The sequence below is a fragment of the Mauremys mutica genome, chromosome 10 (assembly GCF_020497125.1).
Source record: "Mauremys mutica isolate MM-2020 ecotype Southern chromosome 10, ASM2049712v1, whole genome shotgun sequence".
In the NCBI taxonomy this organism is placed as follows: domain Eukaryota; kingdom Metazoa; phylum Chordata; order Testudines; family Geoemydidae; genus Mauremys; species Mauremys mutica.
Window position 1 is genome coordinate 14,401,440 of NC_059081.1, and position 17,593 is coordinate 14,419,032.

The 17,593-nt window shown below is 38.9% G+C and overlaps 1 protein-coding gene across 1 annotated transcript in view; it reads left to right on the forward strand.

Annotated features, from left to right (window-relative positions):
* Window positions 1–15,799, forward strand: part of CCDC93 (coiled-coil domain containing 93) — a 98,989-nt gene extending 83,190 nt beyond the window's left edge. Inside the window, exons 20-23 of the mRNA XM_045032720.1 lie at window positions 4,565–4,602; window positions 6,500–6,584; window positions 11,722–11,835; window positions 14,618–15,799. Of these exons, the coding sequence (XP_044888655.1) occupies window positions 4,565–4,602; window positions 6,500–6,584; window positions 11,722–11,835; window positions 14,618–14,671 (291 nt within the window). The 3' untranslated portion in view covers window positions 14,672–15,799. The remainder of the gene's footprint in view (window positions 1–4,564; window positions 4,603–6,499; window positions 6,585–11,721; window positions 11,836–14,617) is intronic.
* The last annotated feature ends 1,794 nt before the right edge of the window (window positions 15,800–17,593 follow it).

Below are 17,593 nucleotides of genomic sequence, written 5' to 3' on the forward strand. Positions count from 1 at the left end.
AGATTAAAAAGTCAAGAACTCAGATATATGTGTATATTATGCATGTAACATGTTCCAAAATGCAAGACCTGTTTCATCCTTTCACAGTTCCTTTTAGTTAGTGTACAGTGACCTAAGACCTGCCCATGACAGCCCTGGAAAGTTACTCAGTAGGAAAGAATGAGTTATCAGTTAGTAATGGACAAGTGTCTAAAGGTCTGGAAATTTGGTTTCTGATAAGCATCCAAAGTTCAGAAGTGAAATCATCATTCTGTTGAAGTCAATAGCAAAACTCATGGACTTCAGTAGGGCCAGGATTTTGCTATATGCAAAATTCATTCAGCCTTATCAACACTTCCTTGAACTGGCAATCCTGCAAAACTGGGCTTTACACAGATTTACTGAAGTTCTTTGTTTCAGTCAGTGTGGGGAAAGCCACCAAAACAACCTTCTGATGGTGCTATAATGAATTAAGACTCTACGCATTTACCTTTGTTTAAGAGATGGCTGCAGTACTGAGGTATGCCCTGCCCATGGCACTATGGAGAGTGTTCTGTTGTAATGCAAATGTTGTAGCTTAGATTCTGACATTGGGATAACTTCTGGGAAGTTCCAGTTCAGCAGAGCACATAAGGAAGTATGCCTAAATACTGTGCTGAATCAAGCAATACCGCTGAGAATGTTTGTTGGGTTTTTTTTGTTTTCTTTTCTTTTTTTAATTAGGCCAATGATAATCAAAATAGGACATCCTGCTGTTTTCTAACGTACCTGTATTGATAATTAGGACATGATCTAGGAATGTCATTTTATGGAGGATATCTACAGTGCATTTATCATTAAATATTTTTCTCTGTTCTTCTCAAATGTATTCAACATGTCATTTATATAAGATCAGCAAGACAAAATTATCACTGCAGCATAGATGTAGCTTACCTCTTGGTCTGATAAAATTGTCATTAATGTTTTGTCTTCCTCAAAAGCTTTTAAAAATTATCTCCTGGTGAGATCTGATGCTGAATTTTACTAGACAAAGAATTGAGTCAGCTGTATATATTCAGGTTTACAATTAAATCTGTGTTTATATATTACATGTGGACTTTATCGGCAAAACATCTGAGCATAGATCCCATGATATGAGAATTATGAGACTAGTGCCAACTGTTAGAGATTTAATCTGTGTAAAGGGGGTCGGGGGAGAGAGGGAAATATTACACCAGTAATGCTGGGCTATAAATATTTATCTAATAAATTCTAGAAAGATATTACCAGATGCCTTGCTTTATCTGTTTGCATTATATCCATTTTATTTGCCAGAATGATTGTGTTGTGCACTAGTCTAAATGAACAGACAATTTGCAGATCACATATTCTTTATTTTGCATGGCACATTAAGTAGCAACTATGGAACTCATGATATTGCTTTAATGTCTTCTGTGGACTAGCCTTTACTGCAGTTTTTTATAACATTTACTGAGGGTACAGGCGTACAAACTAATCTCTTTTCACTGATTGCTTCTGAAATAGAAATGAACTTATTAAAGACAGAGGTGACAGATTTTAGACCAGAAGTGCTTGATTGTTAAATAATGTATATCAAGGCTAATAGTCTCTTTTCTTTTGTAAATATATTGAAAAGAAACCTGGAGTAGTTTTGCCCAAAGTAACTCAATACTTAAGTACAAACTGTGAGAAGAGTTTTACTTTTACCTAACTGTATACTTATGAATGCAATTTAAAAAGGCAGCCATAACATACATCAAAGGTTTCCAGTGGATTATGCTCATCTCAAGAGATGTCTGAGTGGTTTTTGATGTCAAGAATGTACAATATGGTTTCAGTTTTCTTGTTGATTTTACTGTAGAAAAAAGGCTTCAATGAACAAATATTTTGTATTAGTATCATATAAACCCATGGGTGGCCAACCTGAGCCTGAGAAGGATCCAGAATTTACCAATGTACATTGCCAAAGAGCAGCCCCGCCATCTGCTCCCTCCCTCCCGCCCCCCAGCGCTTCCCACCCGCCAGCAGCCCCACCGATCAGCGCCTCCTCCCCATGCCTCCTGCCTACCACAATCAGCTGTTTCACAGTGTAGGAGGCTCTGGTGGGGAAAGGGGGAAGAGCGATGGCATGGCAGGCTCGGGGGAAGGGGTGGAGTGGGGGTCAGGACCTGGGGCAGAGCCGGGGTTGAGCAGTGAGCACCCTGACACATTGAAAAGTTTGCACCTGTAGCTCTAGCCCCAGAGTCGGAACCTATGCAAGGAGCCACATATTGACTTCCAAAGAACCGCATGCGGCTCTGGAGCCACAGGTTGGCCACCCCTGATATAAACCAAATGTCCCTTTACCCTTTTGGGTCTTGGTTTTCTTAAGATTCTTTGGGAGGTATTTCTTATTACAAAAAAATAAAACAAAAAACCTTGAAGTATTCTGTGTATAGAGTGATTTCAAAATAGTAATGAATAACTCATTGCTAGGGGTGGAATTGTGACATCAAAGGTATCTATGCTCGTACACTTGATTTTTACAAAATTTGCAAAGCATTACTTTTTAAAATGCTGTGACTGTTGGGAATCCACTTTCAAATTGTCATATTTTTCTACTGACTTTGCAGATATGAAATGTAACCCTATAGCTCTCTGACATGGTCACAAAATACTGCTTTTTCATTTGTTAGATATTTTGCAGGATACATTAATGTAAGGTATGTAACAACATCGCCCATCCTTAAGGATGTCCTGTTCGTTAGTATTGACAGAAATAAGCAAAGGTCGACTTTTTAGCTTTTTTCCAAAGTTGGATAGAATATACTATTTTAGTTATTGTATCAGAGAGGGAGAAAATTTACACAATGAAAATGAAGTAGAATTGGGTGGGAAATGGCTTTTTTCTCCTGTTCTACACTGGGAGAAAAATGAGACATTTTGAAGTTTTTCAACAAAAAAATGAGACGCACAGAATCTCTCTCTTTCTCAATAGTCTGGTTATTAAGGCATTCATGTGGGAGATTTGAACGGGCATCTCCCACATACCAGGTGATTGCCCTAACCACTAGGCTATTTGCTATTTTAGGGTGGTCTCTGGGTCTGGTTTTGACCAGAAATTCTGTTTTGGACCTGAGAAACCTTTCCCAACAAAAGTTTAGTTGAAACTGGCATATTCTTGCCGAAAGTTGTTGGTTTTGTGTTTGGTGTTTTTGTTGTATTTGTCAGAAAACATCCGTGGATCAAAACAAACATTTTGTCAAATTTCTGACCTCTAGTAATATTCTTAACCTCTAAGTAGTAAGAAGCAGATTTCTTCTTATGCTCATAATACTCTTTTGAAATCATCGATTTAAATCCATTAGGGTTGGGGCTTGATTCAGCAAACTCTAACATGCAGTGTGCTTATCGTATTCCCACTGGGAATACGCACATTAGTAAACATTAAGTATAGTATTTGCAGAATTGGATTCTTGCAGTACAGATGGCACATGTTCAAACATTCGTCGTCAAAAGGCAATATCGTACCTTGGAAAACTTCACTACCTGTCCACTGGAGACTAATATGAACTATTCAATGCTATGATAAAGCATCCCATCAACTATTCCTCTGATTTTTCTTTTTCTCTAAATGTGTTGGAGAGAATACTAAGATTCCCAAGCAAGTCTCAATTTTCATTTTGTATGAAAGAGTCGTTCCATATGCTGTTAGGTACAAGCTTGCAAAGAGCCTTTAAATGTGTATTAATAAATCAAGTAATTATGGAGGAAGTTTTCAAAGGCACAAATCATAGTTGCCTAACTCTGATTGAATGTTAATGTGTCTAAAGTGTCATTTGTGCCAACTAGTTGCCTGGTTTGCATGTCCAAGTGAAGTTTTCTCCACAAGGAAATGAATTTTTTAACAGATCTTTTGAATTCAGTTTTTTCATTCAGGCCCTTTGGAAATGTGTGGGTCTGCTCTGAAAACTGCATTGTGAAATCCCATATTTAATGGTTTACCTGTCGAATGTGCCTAGTTTACTACTAAAGATGTTTGTTCCACTTCAAGGCCTGCAAACATGGTTTGGCGTCCATGAGTCAAGCAGACTCCTTTCATGTATCCCATTATTTTCAGTAATATAAGTTCTGCAGGCCACATGGTGCCCCTTACTACACCTGTTCACCTTAATTGTGTTATACATTCAACCCTCAAGTGGTTTGGTTTGGGAAATCTACCTATATAGCAGAATTTTCACTAGTGTCGTTATATCGATATAGTTAAGCTGTAACATAGATGTGCTGCATTTATGATGTAAGCTCTGCTTTACATTGGTGCAGCTTCTCCACCAGTGCAGATTTTTCTAAATAAACAGGCCCTTAACCCTGCACTAGTTAACAGGAGTGAAAAGCAGTAAAACTGTTCTTGTTGCTAAGGTAAGCGATTGTAACTGTCTCAGTACATGCAGACAGCCTCATGTAATGCTCTGCAAAACAAGATGATGGCATTTTTATGCAGTTGACTTTCTTCTGAGATGAATCACATTTTAAAGTAACTGAAAATGTGTGTTGGTGTTGGAGAGGAGAATGCACATTTTCAACTATGTGTTTTTGTCTTCACCAGGTTAACTTGCTGAACTCAATTCATGATAATTTCCAGCAGTAAGTAACTTGAGTCATTAGCTCTTGGTATCTACTCATACATCTATAGTTGGTTGGAAAAATTGGGGTGGAAATTGTTCAAAAATGCTTGCAAAACTTTGATTCTTATTTAAACTTTCTGAAATTTAATGGCCAGTTCTGAGTAAGATCCAGTACATGTTTTGTAATTTTTGATAGCCACATGCTATAGCTTGGCACAAATGAAGTAATATAATTACTTAAGAACACATGTGGAATGTACATGTTAATAATACTTTGCTCTTGGTATTGTATTGTGTTAAATTATGATAAAACTGCTCAGATAACACTTTTTTCATACTTCTAACTTACCGGCATTTTTAAAAACCTTGTTTGACATATTTGTCAAGTTGGGCTTGTGTTATATGAAAATAACTACAGATGCCACACGTTTCTTAACTATAACTTAGGCATATGTTTGTTATAGCCTAGAGTTGCTATGATAAACCTCTTTTTTTAAAAAGTGATGGTTGGATCACAGAAGTCTCGGAGTGAAATCTTGGCCATTGACTTCAGTGTGGCCAGGGTTTCACCCTTGGCCTTTACAGCCTGTTGAGCAATACTCCAATGTGAATTTTTGCAAATGTACTTCTGTCATTGTCCAGTGAAGTGAAGAATGGGAGAGAAACTAGGGTGTTAAATAGTTTTGAACTATTATTCTGTTATTAAATAGCTTGATATTTTAGTGCATGACACATTTTGCTCATCATAATGAAATCATGACTTTTTAAATTTTCCTATAAATTTGTACCCTTTGCTTTTGTTATCCTGATAAAGCCGTGTATCGACTCTGACCATTTTCTTGCCATGACAAGCAACCACCCCAACTATAACAGAAACATTTTTAACTTGTTAATTGTAACAAACAAACTAAATATATTGATGGTTGTGACAAGTCCTCTGCCCGCCTCTCTTCCTGGGGCCCACTGGTTGCCCCAATAAAGCTCAGAGAGGCTTCTAGTTATGCAGCACCTGTGGCTTTATTTACACAACGTTCTCCCACCACCAGTGTTATGCTATGTACAGAGCTTGCAGGCCTGATAATCTCTTCTCCTAACCAGAGTCTGCCCTCAGCCTGGAGACTGACCTTCCCCTGACCATTCCCCCTTCTGGCTGCCAGCCAGCTTTTATAGCCCTTGAATCCTCAGGCCCGTAGGTGCAGCCAATTCTAAAGGCCAGGCACCAGGCTTCTCCCCAGCCCCAATCTATTTCCCCTGATTGGGGCTGGCTGAGCAGGGGCTAATTAGGTGCCTTTGCACCAGCACCCTGCTACAACGGTTCACTTGGGCAGTTTATACTTAGATAACCACTTTATCTTTAAAATTGCTACAATTTTATAGTTAAGCATGGAATAGTATAACATTGTTTGTACTTTACACCAAAATAATTATTAAATCAAAAATGTAAATTATAACCACTAAAACAAAACTCTGCTTAAAGTTCTTACTGACATGCCAGTCCTCTAATGCATTCCTGCTTTTCACATAAGCTACTCTTTTTAAACACGTACTTTGAAACCATGCTTTTGGTCCATCAATAGCTCTTATCACTGCCCAAAACACTAGCAAAGGGAACAATCCTGCACAAGGCAGGGAGATGAACTGGGTGATCTAATAGAGTTGGTGATATATCCCAGTGGACCTATGACAGTTTACACCAGCTGATCATCTGTCCCTCTGTCTTTTATCTTGGATTGTCTGAATCTGCTTTTTATCCCTTTACACTCTGCAGAAAGAACAGCTGTAGTTTTAAGCCCAAATATTCATATTGCGTAGGTCTATTTTGAAAGTTCTACATTCAAGATAGATAAAAATTGTAGAGGAAATTCTTTTTTTGTCCAACTCCCTCCCCCCTCAGTCAGTATCCATTTTTCTTCCAGAGCAATGGCCTCTTCTGGTGCTCGTGAGCAGTTTCTGCGGCAGATGGAACAGATTGTAGAAGGAATTAAACAGAATCGAATGAAGGTTAGACTGTTCCTTCTTGTTTTCTTTGGCAGAAGCTTGGAATTATTTCAGACAAGTCTGGATGGTTAAAAAAGATGGTGTGATGAGATGTAAACTAATTAAACATCTGACAAGTCTCATCATTTCTATTTTGTACTCTTCCCTAATAAGAGCCTGTAACTAAAATTTTAGTGAATAGACCAGAACTGCATCTTTATACCAGCACGTTTCTCACTCCAGACCGGTTGCAGCATTTGAGTTAGATTCTGGTATTACAATATGGATCAGTCATCGGGACTCATAGCCTGATTCAGCACCACTGAAGTTGGGAGTTAGGCCTTTGGTGTCCATGGCAGTGGGGTCTGGTGCTCAGTGGACTGCTCTCATGCACATTTCTCAAGTCCCTTTAAGGCTGTTCTTCAGTGGCAGCAGTAGCAAAGCTGAAACTGAAGAGATCATAGGCAGTCTTGTGCACTGAAGGATGGTCCTGAGTACGTTTTGAAGTTGCTTGTTCCTTTGTAAATATAATGTAATTATTGCCATTTGGATGTCTTTGTTTTTTTATTTTACTTTCTTTGCTTTATTCCTTTCACCTAAAAAAGTATTATTGATTCCCCCAAATAATGTTTTAACACTTGTGAGTCTTATCCTAGTTAATGACACCATGTCAACTGGTCCTAGTGGATGAACCCACTGAGATTCCCTATTCTTAAAAACTAAGAATCATGTGTGACATTAGGATTTCTATAATTATGTTCTTTCTTTCATTTGAAATCTCAAGCCTGACAGAGTATCAGGGAAGACACTAGACCAGAAGTCTCACATTGAGAGTTAGACTTTCCATGCTGTTTCTTTGTTATTGGGATAAATAGCCACACAAGGACTTCCAGATATTAATATGATGAAACCTATATATAGAGAACATGGATACAGTGGAATTCAGTTTAGCATGAAGCTCTTCTGTAAAAATGGAGAATGTATTATTAGCCACTGTCCTGGAGGAGATAGATGTTTCAGTACTTCAAAATTTGCAGTGAATTGTCTCTAATTGTTTGGGCAGTGGTTTTTTAATAGAATGGACAAATTCTGCCTGGCATAAACAGTAGTGAAGTTGGTTATTTGCTTTGGTCAATTTTTTCATTAGCAAGCCCATTGAGATCCTTTGATTTTGAGGCACTTATTAAGATTATGGAAATATTTCGGAGCAGCATATTTTTTACTCATGAAGATGGCAGTAATTATGCCTGTTTGTTCTGGAAGGCTGACAAACTCTTTAATGACACTTAATTGCTGCAGCAACAACCCCAGCAAACTCTAAAAATGTCAACAGTTGTTCAAAGTTGTTCTTCCTCCTCCCCCTCTGCTACTCCACAAATTGTTTAATTGGTGACAGCTGAGAAAATCAAAGGGATTTTGTGGGGGAGTGAGGGAAGAGGAGCCTTATTGATATCTCTTGTACTCCCCTTCCTTCATCTATTATGAATTGACCCCTTGCCTCTAAGACCAGGCAAGCCCCCGCTGCTCTCCTGTTTGATTCCACTTAAGAAAACAAAAGTTCAGCCATTTACTTATCCAGAAAAAAAATGTAGGGTCTGATGACTATCATTGGTTGGTGACAATACAGCATCTGCATCTGCTATGTGAGAGAAGGCTGCGAAGTCTCAGTCCTGCTGCACTGAAGACAGAGGTAGTGTTGCCATTGAAAATTGGGAAACTGACTGTTTCTGCTTGTGCATCTTAAGTCTCTTTCATTGTGGCTCGTAGTATCACTGTTGTGGGAGGAACTGGCATGGTTGGGATCTTTAAGAGGGTTGTGAACTAAATTTTCTTTTCTGCCCCGGCGTGTAGATTCCTAGAGAGCATAGCGTGGCTCTGGAATCCTTTAGAGTGTGAAGTGATGCATCAGTCTTCAGAGTCCTGGTACTGAATAGCAGGGACTGCTGTCTTCGCAATCATAAGGTCCCTAGAAAAGCAAAATTCCTGCGGTACCATCATTGTGATCAGTACCATCAGAGGTTGTCAATGCTGATTTGTCAGTACCAACCATCTTTTATGGGACACATGGTCTGAAGAGAGTTGCTTTGAGGCGGTCGGTGCTGAGGACTTCTCCGTCAGTACCAGTAAGGTCTCTGCTCTCATCTCTGGCAGCAGTGCCGCTGCTTCAGAGCCTGTGCCCTTGAGGTCTTTAGGCCCTGAGGCGGAACTTGTCGTCTTAATACAGTGTTTTGGAGCTGCTGGTGCCGAGGTGACCAATTGCGCCAGGGATCTCCTTTGGCTTGTCAGGAGGTCAGTTTGAGAGCTTGCAGCTCTCTTTTTGGAGGCTTTGTGAGGGGAGTCGGCTCACCGCTCTCCCTCCCTACAAGTTGAAGGCTCCAGGGATGATCTCCGCCAGGGAGAGGATTCAGGACCAGAGTCGTACGCTGGTTTAAAAGCACCCTCTAAGAGGAGGAGTTTCAATTTTAACTCTTGGTTCATTCAGGATCTAACCTTCAGTTGCTAGCAGAAGGCGCACTTCTGCGAGATGTGAGCCTCTCTGGGGCACCAGATGCAGCGGGAGTGTCTGTCTATAACTGGATTCATGTAGGGCTAGCAATCTAGAAACCATTTTTGCCGGGTACTTCTTATTCTGCATATTTTAAAAAGCGTGAAAGAATTAGCAGCAACAGGTGCATCTCATCCATCCTCTGCAAAGGGGATTATATCTTTTGAACAGTGTTTTGCTTTAGGATGTTAGTGTGTGCGCTCAAGAGCAGCATTGGGTCTTTGGCTCATGACTCCATTACAGATTGTCATGCTGAATGGCCTCCTCTAGAATAAAATAACTGTGTAGGTGGTTCCGAGGATTAGCAAGCCTGTAGGTCGATAACAAACATCTCTTTGAACAAGAATTAATTCAAACTAAAGCGGTTCTGAGATGGCAAAACACTGGTATAAAATACTCATATTCTTCGCCTCTTGGTTTTTATATTGATCCCTCACCTAGCAGAAGCTTCTTGCCTTACTCCTTTGAACAGGCAGATTAGCTGCATGTGGAAGGATGTTCTCTCTCTCTCTCTCTTCATATGGAAGGGTGTGTTCGTTCTCTCTCTCTCTCAAACCAGTTTCAGCAGATTTTCCTGCCCCCTGAACTTCATCCACAATCAGTCTTTCCCAAGAGACTGAACTTAGATTTTCCCCACCTCTACCTTGAAATAAAAGGTTCTTAACTTAAATGTATTGGGCCTGATTCTTGCTGACACTAAAGCCACTTTAGTGTCAGATACAGGTGCAAAAATGGGTATAAATATAATCTTATTCCTATTTTAAGGAGTCTTTACATTGCCAAGAGCAGTTTTAAAGGGGCCTTAATGTAAATGAAAATCTCACCTGTTATTTCTTTGTTGATCACCAAAAATGTGCTTGCTATACAGACCATGCATTAGTACATATTTGTTAATGAGCATTTGTATGTAATGCCTTAGGGTTATCGTCAGAGACCCTACAGGTACAGTCCCTCCCTGAAGAGTCAAGTTTAGATTTGACATGATCAGCCACAAGGAGAGGTGGGATGATGGAGGTTTAACTTTGTTCATATTGTATTTGTTTCTCATTGTTTTCATTAATAAATGAAATAAATACAATTTTAAAATAATTTTACATTAAGTGTTCAAAGTTTGATGAGGGGAGTGCAAGTCCTTGCTGGCAAGATTGAGGAAGGTTATGAGGCATTTGAGCAGGAGAGGGATAGACATAGTCAATGCAGCAGGGTTTTTCACTTGACTGAATATTCTTTGCCCTTCTCTTTGCTAAGAGATGTACTTCAGAAGACAAGCAGCAGACTGCTCCATTGTGCTAAAGGCAGGAGGAGCATTTTGTCTCCTTTCAGTAGCACTCCCAGCAGAGCCTGTCTGCTCTTGTTTATGTACACCAAGTGCCAAGCCACTAGCACTGATCCTCTTCACTCTGCCTTAGGTGCTGGAAACTCAGAGTGCAGCTTTTCAATATGAACTACCGGTGTGTTTGATAGGGTCTCTCTTCAGGGAGCATCCTGGTTCTTTGTTTGGAATAACAATAGCAGAAATTGCAGGTGCTTCCCAAACACCTCACATTAACGTTTTATAGCAGTAGAAAGTGCCTCTGTGATGAATCTCTCTAAATGGGTATGATCCATTTATAGGCCCAGTTCTCCACTGCCTGGAATCTTGTGTGATCCCATACCTCTGTGCAAACTGCTACCAAATCAGAATAACAACACTGCACACCCTCTCTGAACAGGAGTATATGACTACATAAGGCAGTGGAGAATCAGCCCCAGTGTCTCCCACGGGAACAGACAAGATAGAAATTATATATACAGGGTATATCTGGAACATGAAGAATGTTATATTTTTAAATATGGGTTCATCTTTTACTTACAGCATGCCATCTGGAGTCATTGGCTGGAGACAGAAAGCATCAAGTAGTAAAATACTTGCATTAAAAATGTCAGAGTACTTTTTGTTCCTGACCCTTAGATTGAGAGTAGTTGAATTTTTCTACTAAATTTGCCAGATTAATGTATGATTTTCCAAAGTTAATAGAAGATGGAGACAGCCACCTTAGATGCCAAATCAAGCCTTCGCTACTGCATCAATGACTTTTGTTGTAAAAGCAGCAAAGAGTCCTGTGACACCTTATAGACTAACAGACGTATTGGAGCATGAGCATTTGTGGGTGAATACCCACTTCTTCAGATGCATGTACAGTCACGAAAGCTCATGCTCCAATACGTCTGTTAGTCTGTAAGGTGCCACAGAACTCTCTTTGCTTCTTTTACAGATCCAGACTAACACGGCTACCCCTCTGATTTTTGTTGTAAAAATATTTTGGGTGTTTTTATCACCTGTAATTTTAATTTCAATAAATTGTTTGCCATATTTGAATGCTAGTCCATAAATAAGGTCCTGATCACACAAAGCCATATGCATGCTCAACATGTCCACTGTAAGTAATTCCATTGACTCAGAGTAAGTCTTTGCAAGATCTAAGCCTAAATATTTGTTGCATTGAAGGAATCAGTCGAGTCCATTATGTGTCTTTTATGAAGCATCTTTCTCTAATGTCTACTTGGAAATGTTTTTGATGTTTCTGGTCCTTATACAGTACATGGTCTTTCATTCTTTATGCACATTAAAAACAGATAGAAAAGAAGAAACAAGAAAACAAAATGCGAAGAGACCAGTTAAATGATGAATACCTGGAACTGCTAGAGAAACAGAGGCTTTACTTTAAAACGGTGAAAGAATTTAAAGAGGTAAGATCATTTTTGTTTGTATTGGGTAGAGAGAATTTGAGCCAGTGGGTTTAAGAATAATCTGAAAAGCCATCCTGCTCAAAGACGGTCACTTTGAGATGGATCACAAATATTCCGATTGTTAACAGGCAAATGTCTAGATGTGTTGGCTTGACAAGAAATACTTTCATGTCAGATAATTTTCACAAGCCTCCTTTGGGTTATCTATCTCTTGAGTCAAACCAAAGGAGAGGGTTAAGCTCTCAGGAAACCCCCAGTCATCTTTCCAATTCACTTCATATTATTGTAGAGAATTGGTCTTTATTACTGGAACTTCCGCAGTAGGGGTGGAACTAAAGATCTTTCATTGGCCTATAAATTGTGATTTTTTAAAAGTTTATTATTCAGCTCATTAAAATCTCATTGAGAAGAACCCTGGTACAGGGATGCAAATTGGTTTGCAATTTAAAATATTTTAATTAGTTATTAGAACAGGCCTGATTTGCTTGCAAGTTAAAGGCGGCCTTCCTGGGTAGTTGGAGGTAGTGAGATTTTCAAAAGCAGTCGTTGGCCTAATCTGCTCCCCTTGATGTCAGTGGTGTGTTTACCATTGGACAACTCACTTTTTGAAAATCCCATCAAGAAGAGTTAAGTTTTAATGGTCTACTTTTTTTTAGACATGTGCATGTCCATAGTGGCTCAATTAAAGGTTTGTTTTTCAACATACAGTAACAATCCCTGTTAAAATAATGACGATTGCGTCTCTATTTATCTTGTCTTCCTCCATAGAAAAAGATATTTCTTTTATCCATCTATTATTGTATCATCCTATGTGTAGATTGTTCTCTCATCCTATGCATTGATTGTAAATTCTTTGAGTTCTGTTCCTGGATGATATGCTGGAAAGACTTGTCAGATACACAGGAATGGATGCAGGGAGGTATGGCAAGTTTGAGGAAGTAGATTAGTGAGTCTTCCATGTAGCACTGACAGTGGACTAAGGTATAGGTTTGCTCCGGCACTTAACCCTTCTGTAAATGAGTATACTATTTAGCTAGTCCAGTGAGCTGCTGTACTTCGAGATCCTTGCATGGAAGCTACTGTAACGAAAACTGAAGGTGAGGCAGTTCAGCATTTACATTTTGCATTCTCTTGCATGTCATAATTTATGATTTCTCAGTTTACATAACGTTTTGGCAGTGGGACATGCCATGATCATCTGTACCAGATATGTTCAGTGTTTCATAGTTGACAAAGATAGGGCATCCTGACCTTCTCAATGTTCTTGGACTTGGGGATTTCTTTCATAGTTGATTATCTATAATACAGAGGATGGGTTGGAGTGTATTTCAAATACTAAGCAATTCTTTAACCATTCAGGTAACTGTACAAAACATTTTAATTATGGGCTGTTTATCAAAGCTTTTGAATAGATTGCTGTTGTCTAGTGGAATCTTTTTTGGAAACCCATGAAAGGGACTATAATCAGTGCAGCATGGAGGTGATGAAGATATATGCAAGGAGCTGTCTTTGTATGAAGGGCACAAGTTTGGTCCATGTTTCCTGGTGGCAGTTGTTAAATTAATAGAATAGGAATATTGTTAACATATAGCCTTTTGTGGCATGAGAATCTGTCTTTTGAAGAAGAGGGGAAGAGTAGTAGGTTTTTGTAGAGGTTCTGATACTGCAATTTATGTAGAGGTTCTTAAATTGTGTGATAGTCTGCACGATGTATATTTTTTTCTCTAGTAAAATAATAGAGGAAATGCAGTCTTATCTAAACATTGTAAAAGTACTGTTAATATTCCATTGATTTAGCCTTCCCAGTGCTTCTGTTAATTATTGTCTCTTTGAGAGCGAATGCCAAAATAGCACTGCCGTGCAAAAGATCTTTGGGCTTTGCATGTTAGAAAAGGCTGCTTTCTCTAATCTATCGTAGTTCACTGAGTTATTTCCCCTGCCTTGTATCATATATCTCTGGGAGACTGACAAGCTGCTTAGCCACTTTATGACTATGGTAGGAGTTCCCATCCTCTCTAGCAATTAAGCTTCCGTGGAGAGTGGAAAAAATCCCTCCTTACCAGTTGTCTTCTAAGGGAATTTCCACCCCATGGCATGTCTCCTGTTTTGTCTCCTGGAAGATGATAGTAACCTTATTGGGAACAGAAAACAAGCTCATAATTCTTGACCTTGCTGTAGTGGTTCTCTGAAAATAGACTGTGCAAAATGGCATTGCAGGATTCCAGATCAGGTATCAATGACCTTCATTTCAAATTAGTTCAGTTTATAAGGAAAAAGATGATTTTCATAACTACCAGCAACATAAACTCAATTTGGGACTGACCATAAAGCTAGATTCTTTCTGTCTTGTGCATCATCACCTGTAATAATGATTCTGCCATTGGAACCAAGTTAACAATTCCGTTGATGATTTCATGAGTCAAAAAAACTCCAGCTCACTCTGCGTTGCCGTGGATTGCAGAGCAGGCAGGCACAAAAACTAGTAAAATCATTTTTGTCACTAAAGTAAGAAGGCTTAAATCACTAGTTAGATAATGTCACTGTCACTTAGTCACGTCATAACCATACGTTGGGCTCCATCCAGACCCATGTTATCACCTTTTTTTGTCACCAAAGGAGCATGAAAGAGCCATAAAGTTGCCCTAAAGAGACAAATGGAGATTCCTTTTGCATTCCTCCTTGTCAGCTCTCACAACATAGAAGGCTTTGTCTTGATTATGTGAATATAGGTACCATAACTATTATAGTTAACATTTAAAAATCTATTTACTTTTATCAACAGGAGTGCCGTAAGAATGAAATGCTGCTATCCAAGCTGAAAGCCAGTTCTTCCTGAGGAACTCCTCTAGCCAGTGAATTTTATAATTGATTGATCGGTCCATAAATTGAATACTTTCTGTGGTAACATTGATAACTGCAATGCCTAGATACATGTATATTGCTAATGTCTTTATTTTTCAATCTGTATTCCGTTCTGCATTACTTTGTCCAGTGGCTGTTTATTCCTGATCACCTCCATTACACAGTAAAGAGTTAATGCAGTACAGTAAATTAGGAATGTTGTCTAATTTTATTTATTTGTTTTTCACAATGAGGAAGATAGGATTATTTTGTACTTTGGATTTAATACTGCACTAGTTCTAACTTCAGGACAATATATATATGTATTGTAATTTTGTAACATACTTGAAAAAATAAATCCAGACACCATGAAGAGAGTGTAGTAAATAAGCAGTGATTTCATAAATTTAACCAAAAGTGAAACAGAAAATTTGTTTTCACCTTTTTTCACCTGCTAAGAAGCCAGATTTTACTTCAGTTTTACATTTTAGCCATAGATAAGATTTCATACAATAAGAAATGTGAAGCCTGGTGGTTAAGACTCAAGCAAATGGAATCTTAACTTGCATAATTCTCTAGTGTAAGATTATAGACTTCTATATTTTTATCACAGCAAGTGTAGCTGTTGTATACCACTTTCTTTGAAAATTCAGTATTATGTAGAGGGGGATTGCTATTAACTAACTAGTTCCAGACAAATTGGATTTTAGTCACTAAGATCTTCAAGTATCACTGGTTGGGTTGAAAAATCCATCTGTCAACACACATTCTCTGTCAGCTGCAATTTGGAAAGATTAAGCCCCAGATCTTCTGCTGGTGTAAACTGGTGTAGCTCCTTTGCAGTCACTGAAGCTCTGAAAACTTCAAAAACTTGTTGAACCCCCTTGTGATTTTTTATAGAACATCTGTATACAGTATTTTATAGTTCGGACAGCTTGTACACAACAGCAAGTTGTTTGGACTAGACTTGCTAATGTACAACACATCCTCTTTTGCTAAAAAACCCAAGTTCTTCATTGTGTTCAGTAACATGGACAACAGTGCTATTAAATTACTGTCTATGGCAGGTGAATGTGAAATAAAAATGTTTGGAACCCAATGATCTGCAGCTGTTATATTTAAGAGTCTCTTCTTTAGAAGCCTTAATAGACTTTTGATTAAGAATGCATAACAGCATTCACTGACTTGTATAAATGTTTATCTTAATATCTCGCATACTGATGGGTATATATTATTCCAGTGTGCCTCTTCTGCACATTAACCAGCTGAGCTGCCACCTTTGTGTTTTGAGTTTTTTCCTCTCTATGGAATTCGTAAAAACAATAAAACTCCACAGTATATGTAAGAAAGGCCTATATCAGGGTAGATTGCCTTTCATGATCATCAGTGTGGGATGCAGAATTGTGCTCTGTGTCACTGGAAGGAATATTTATAAAGGCATCACCATAGAAGGCATGATCCAACTCTCAATGAAGTCAGTAGCAGGATTTGACCTTGGAATCAAAGGCCACTGCACTGCATTTAAAGTGAGAAATCTGTGTAATGTGGGGTGAGAAGTGGAAGCTTATGTGTAGCAAGGTCATGGAAATTCTGTCTGGTAAATTGTTTTAAGCTCTTTCAAACCATAGGATACTATGTCCAATACCACATATTGGCCCATCCTGGATGGGTCTATCAGTCCATCTTGAAAATGTATACACAGTAAATCAGTGTCTTCTACATTATTCTTAATGGCATAAGAATCTTAACAGATTAACATTAAAAATATGATCAATCAGAAAGCTCAGGAGCAAAACCAGTTTTCAGACCCAACGATTTGTAAAATCTGTTAAAACTTCCAAAATCATTAGCTTTTTTAAAAAAAAAAGGAAAAAATGGAATCCATTATTCTGGCAAGAACCTCTTTTTGGAGAACATATAAGCATATTGGAAAAGACTCTGATCTAGCAATGTAAAGGTGTAGTAAAGTGGTCACGATAAGGTTAACTGGGTTACCCTGAGTATTATGGGATGAAGCCATGCTCCACCCTTCTTATTTTGTAAGTGGGAGTTCCCATCTCCCTCGCCCCAACACACACACGTTTTCTGTGGGATCCAGTTGAACAAAGCAACAAGTTCCCAGCCTGTAGACCTTTGAGTAAAGTGTTGTTTTTGTTGAACTGAACAGTCCCTTTGCAAAAAGAGCCCTTCAAGAGAGCAGAAACAGACCCTTGGGAGTAACCCCTATGTTGAGCAGCTTTCTCTAGAGATGCCAGAGCCGCCATACGCTAGCCCTGCTGTCAGCCCCTGATGTTGGAGGGTAGGGAAGGGAGGTGTGGTTCCAACTATTCTTTGCTTCCATAGCCAATGGGTAAAGTAGAGCATTGTTAGAGAAATCCTAAGGTTTCTCTGATACTGGGGGCCATGATGGACCCATAAAGGGACCAGAACAGAGTACTTGAAAACACTTCTGGTTGACAGCCTTGGTTTCTTTTTGCACTCAGCATGGGACAGACTAATAAGGGTCAGGCCACCACTGTGTGCTCACTCGCTGGCTCTGAAGGAACACACTTCTAAATGCTGTGCTGCCATAACGAGGATGCAAACGTGTAACCTAAGGCCTTGATCCTGCCAACTCTTACACCCTGGAGCTAGAATTGTGATTGAAGATGCTTTGGTATTATGCAGTGTTATGTAATTGAAGAGAATGTTTTTAAACAGCCACATTATTTTCACCTTCCTTGAAAGCAACAGCTCATTTGCCAAACTGAAGGGCAAAGTCAGTAAAGAAATAGTCTAAGTGGGTTCTTCAAACAAGGAAGGGTCATAAATAAATAGTTGACAGTTTCCTTTGAAACAATGAATTTCAATTTAGACCTTGCCTGTGCTAGAAATTAAAATGTAAAAATCACTTTACACAATGATGTATTACTATTCC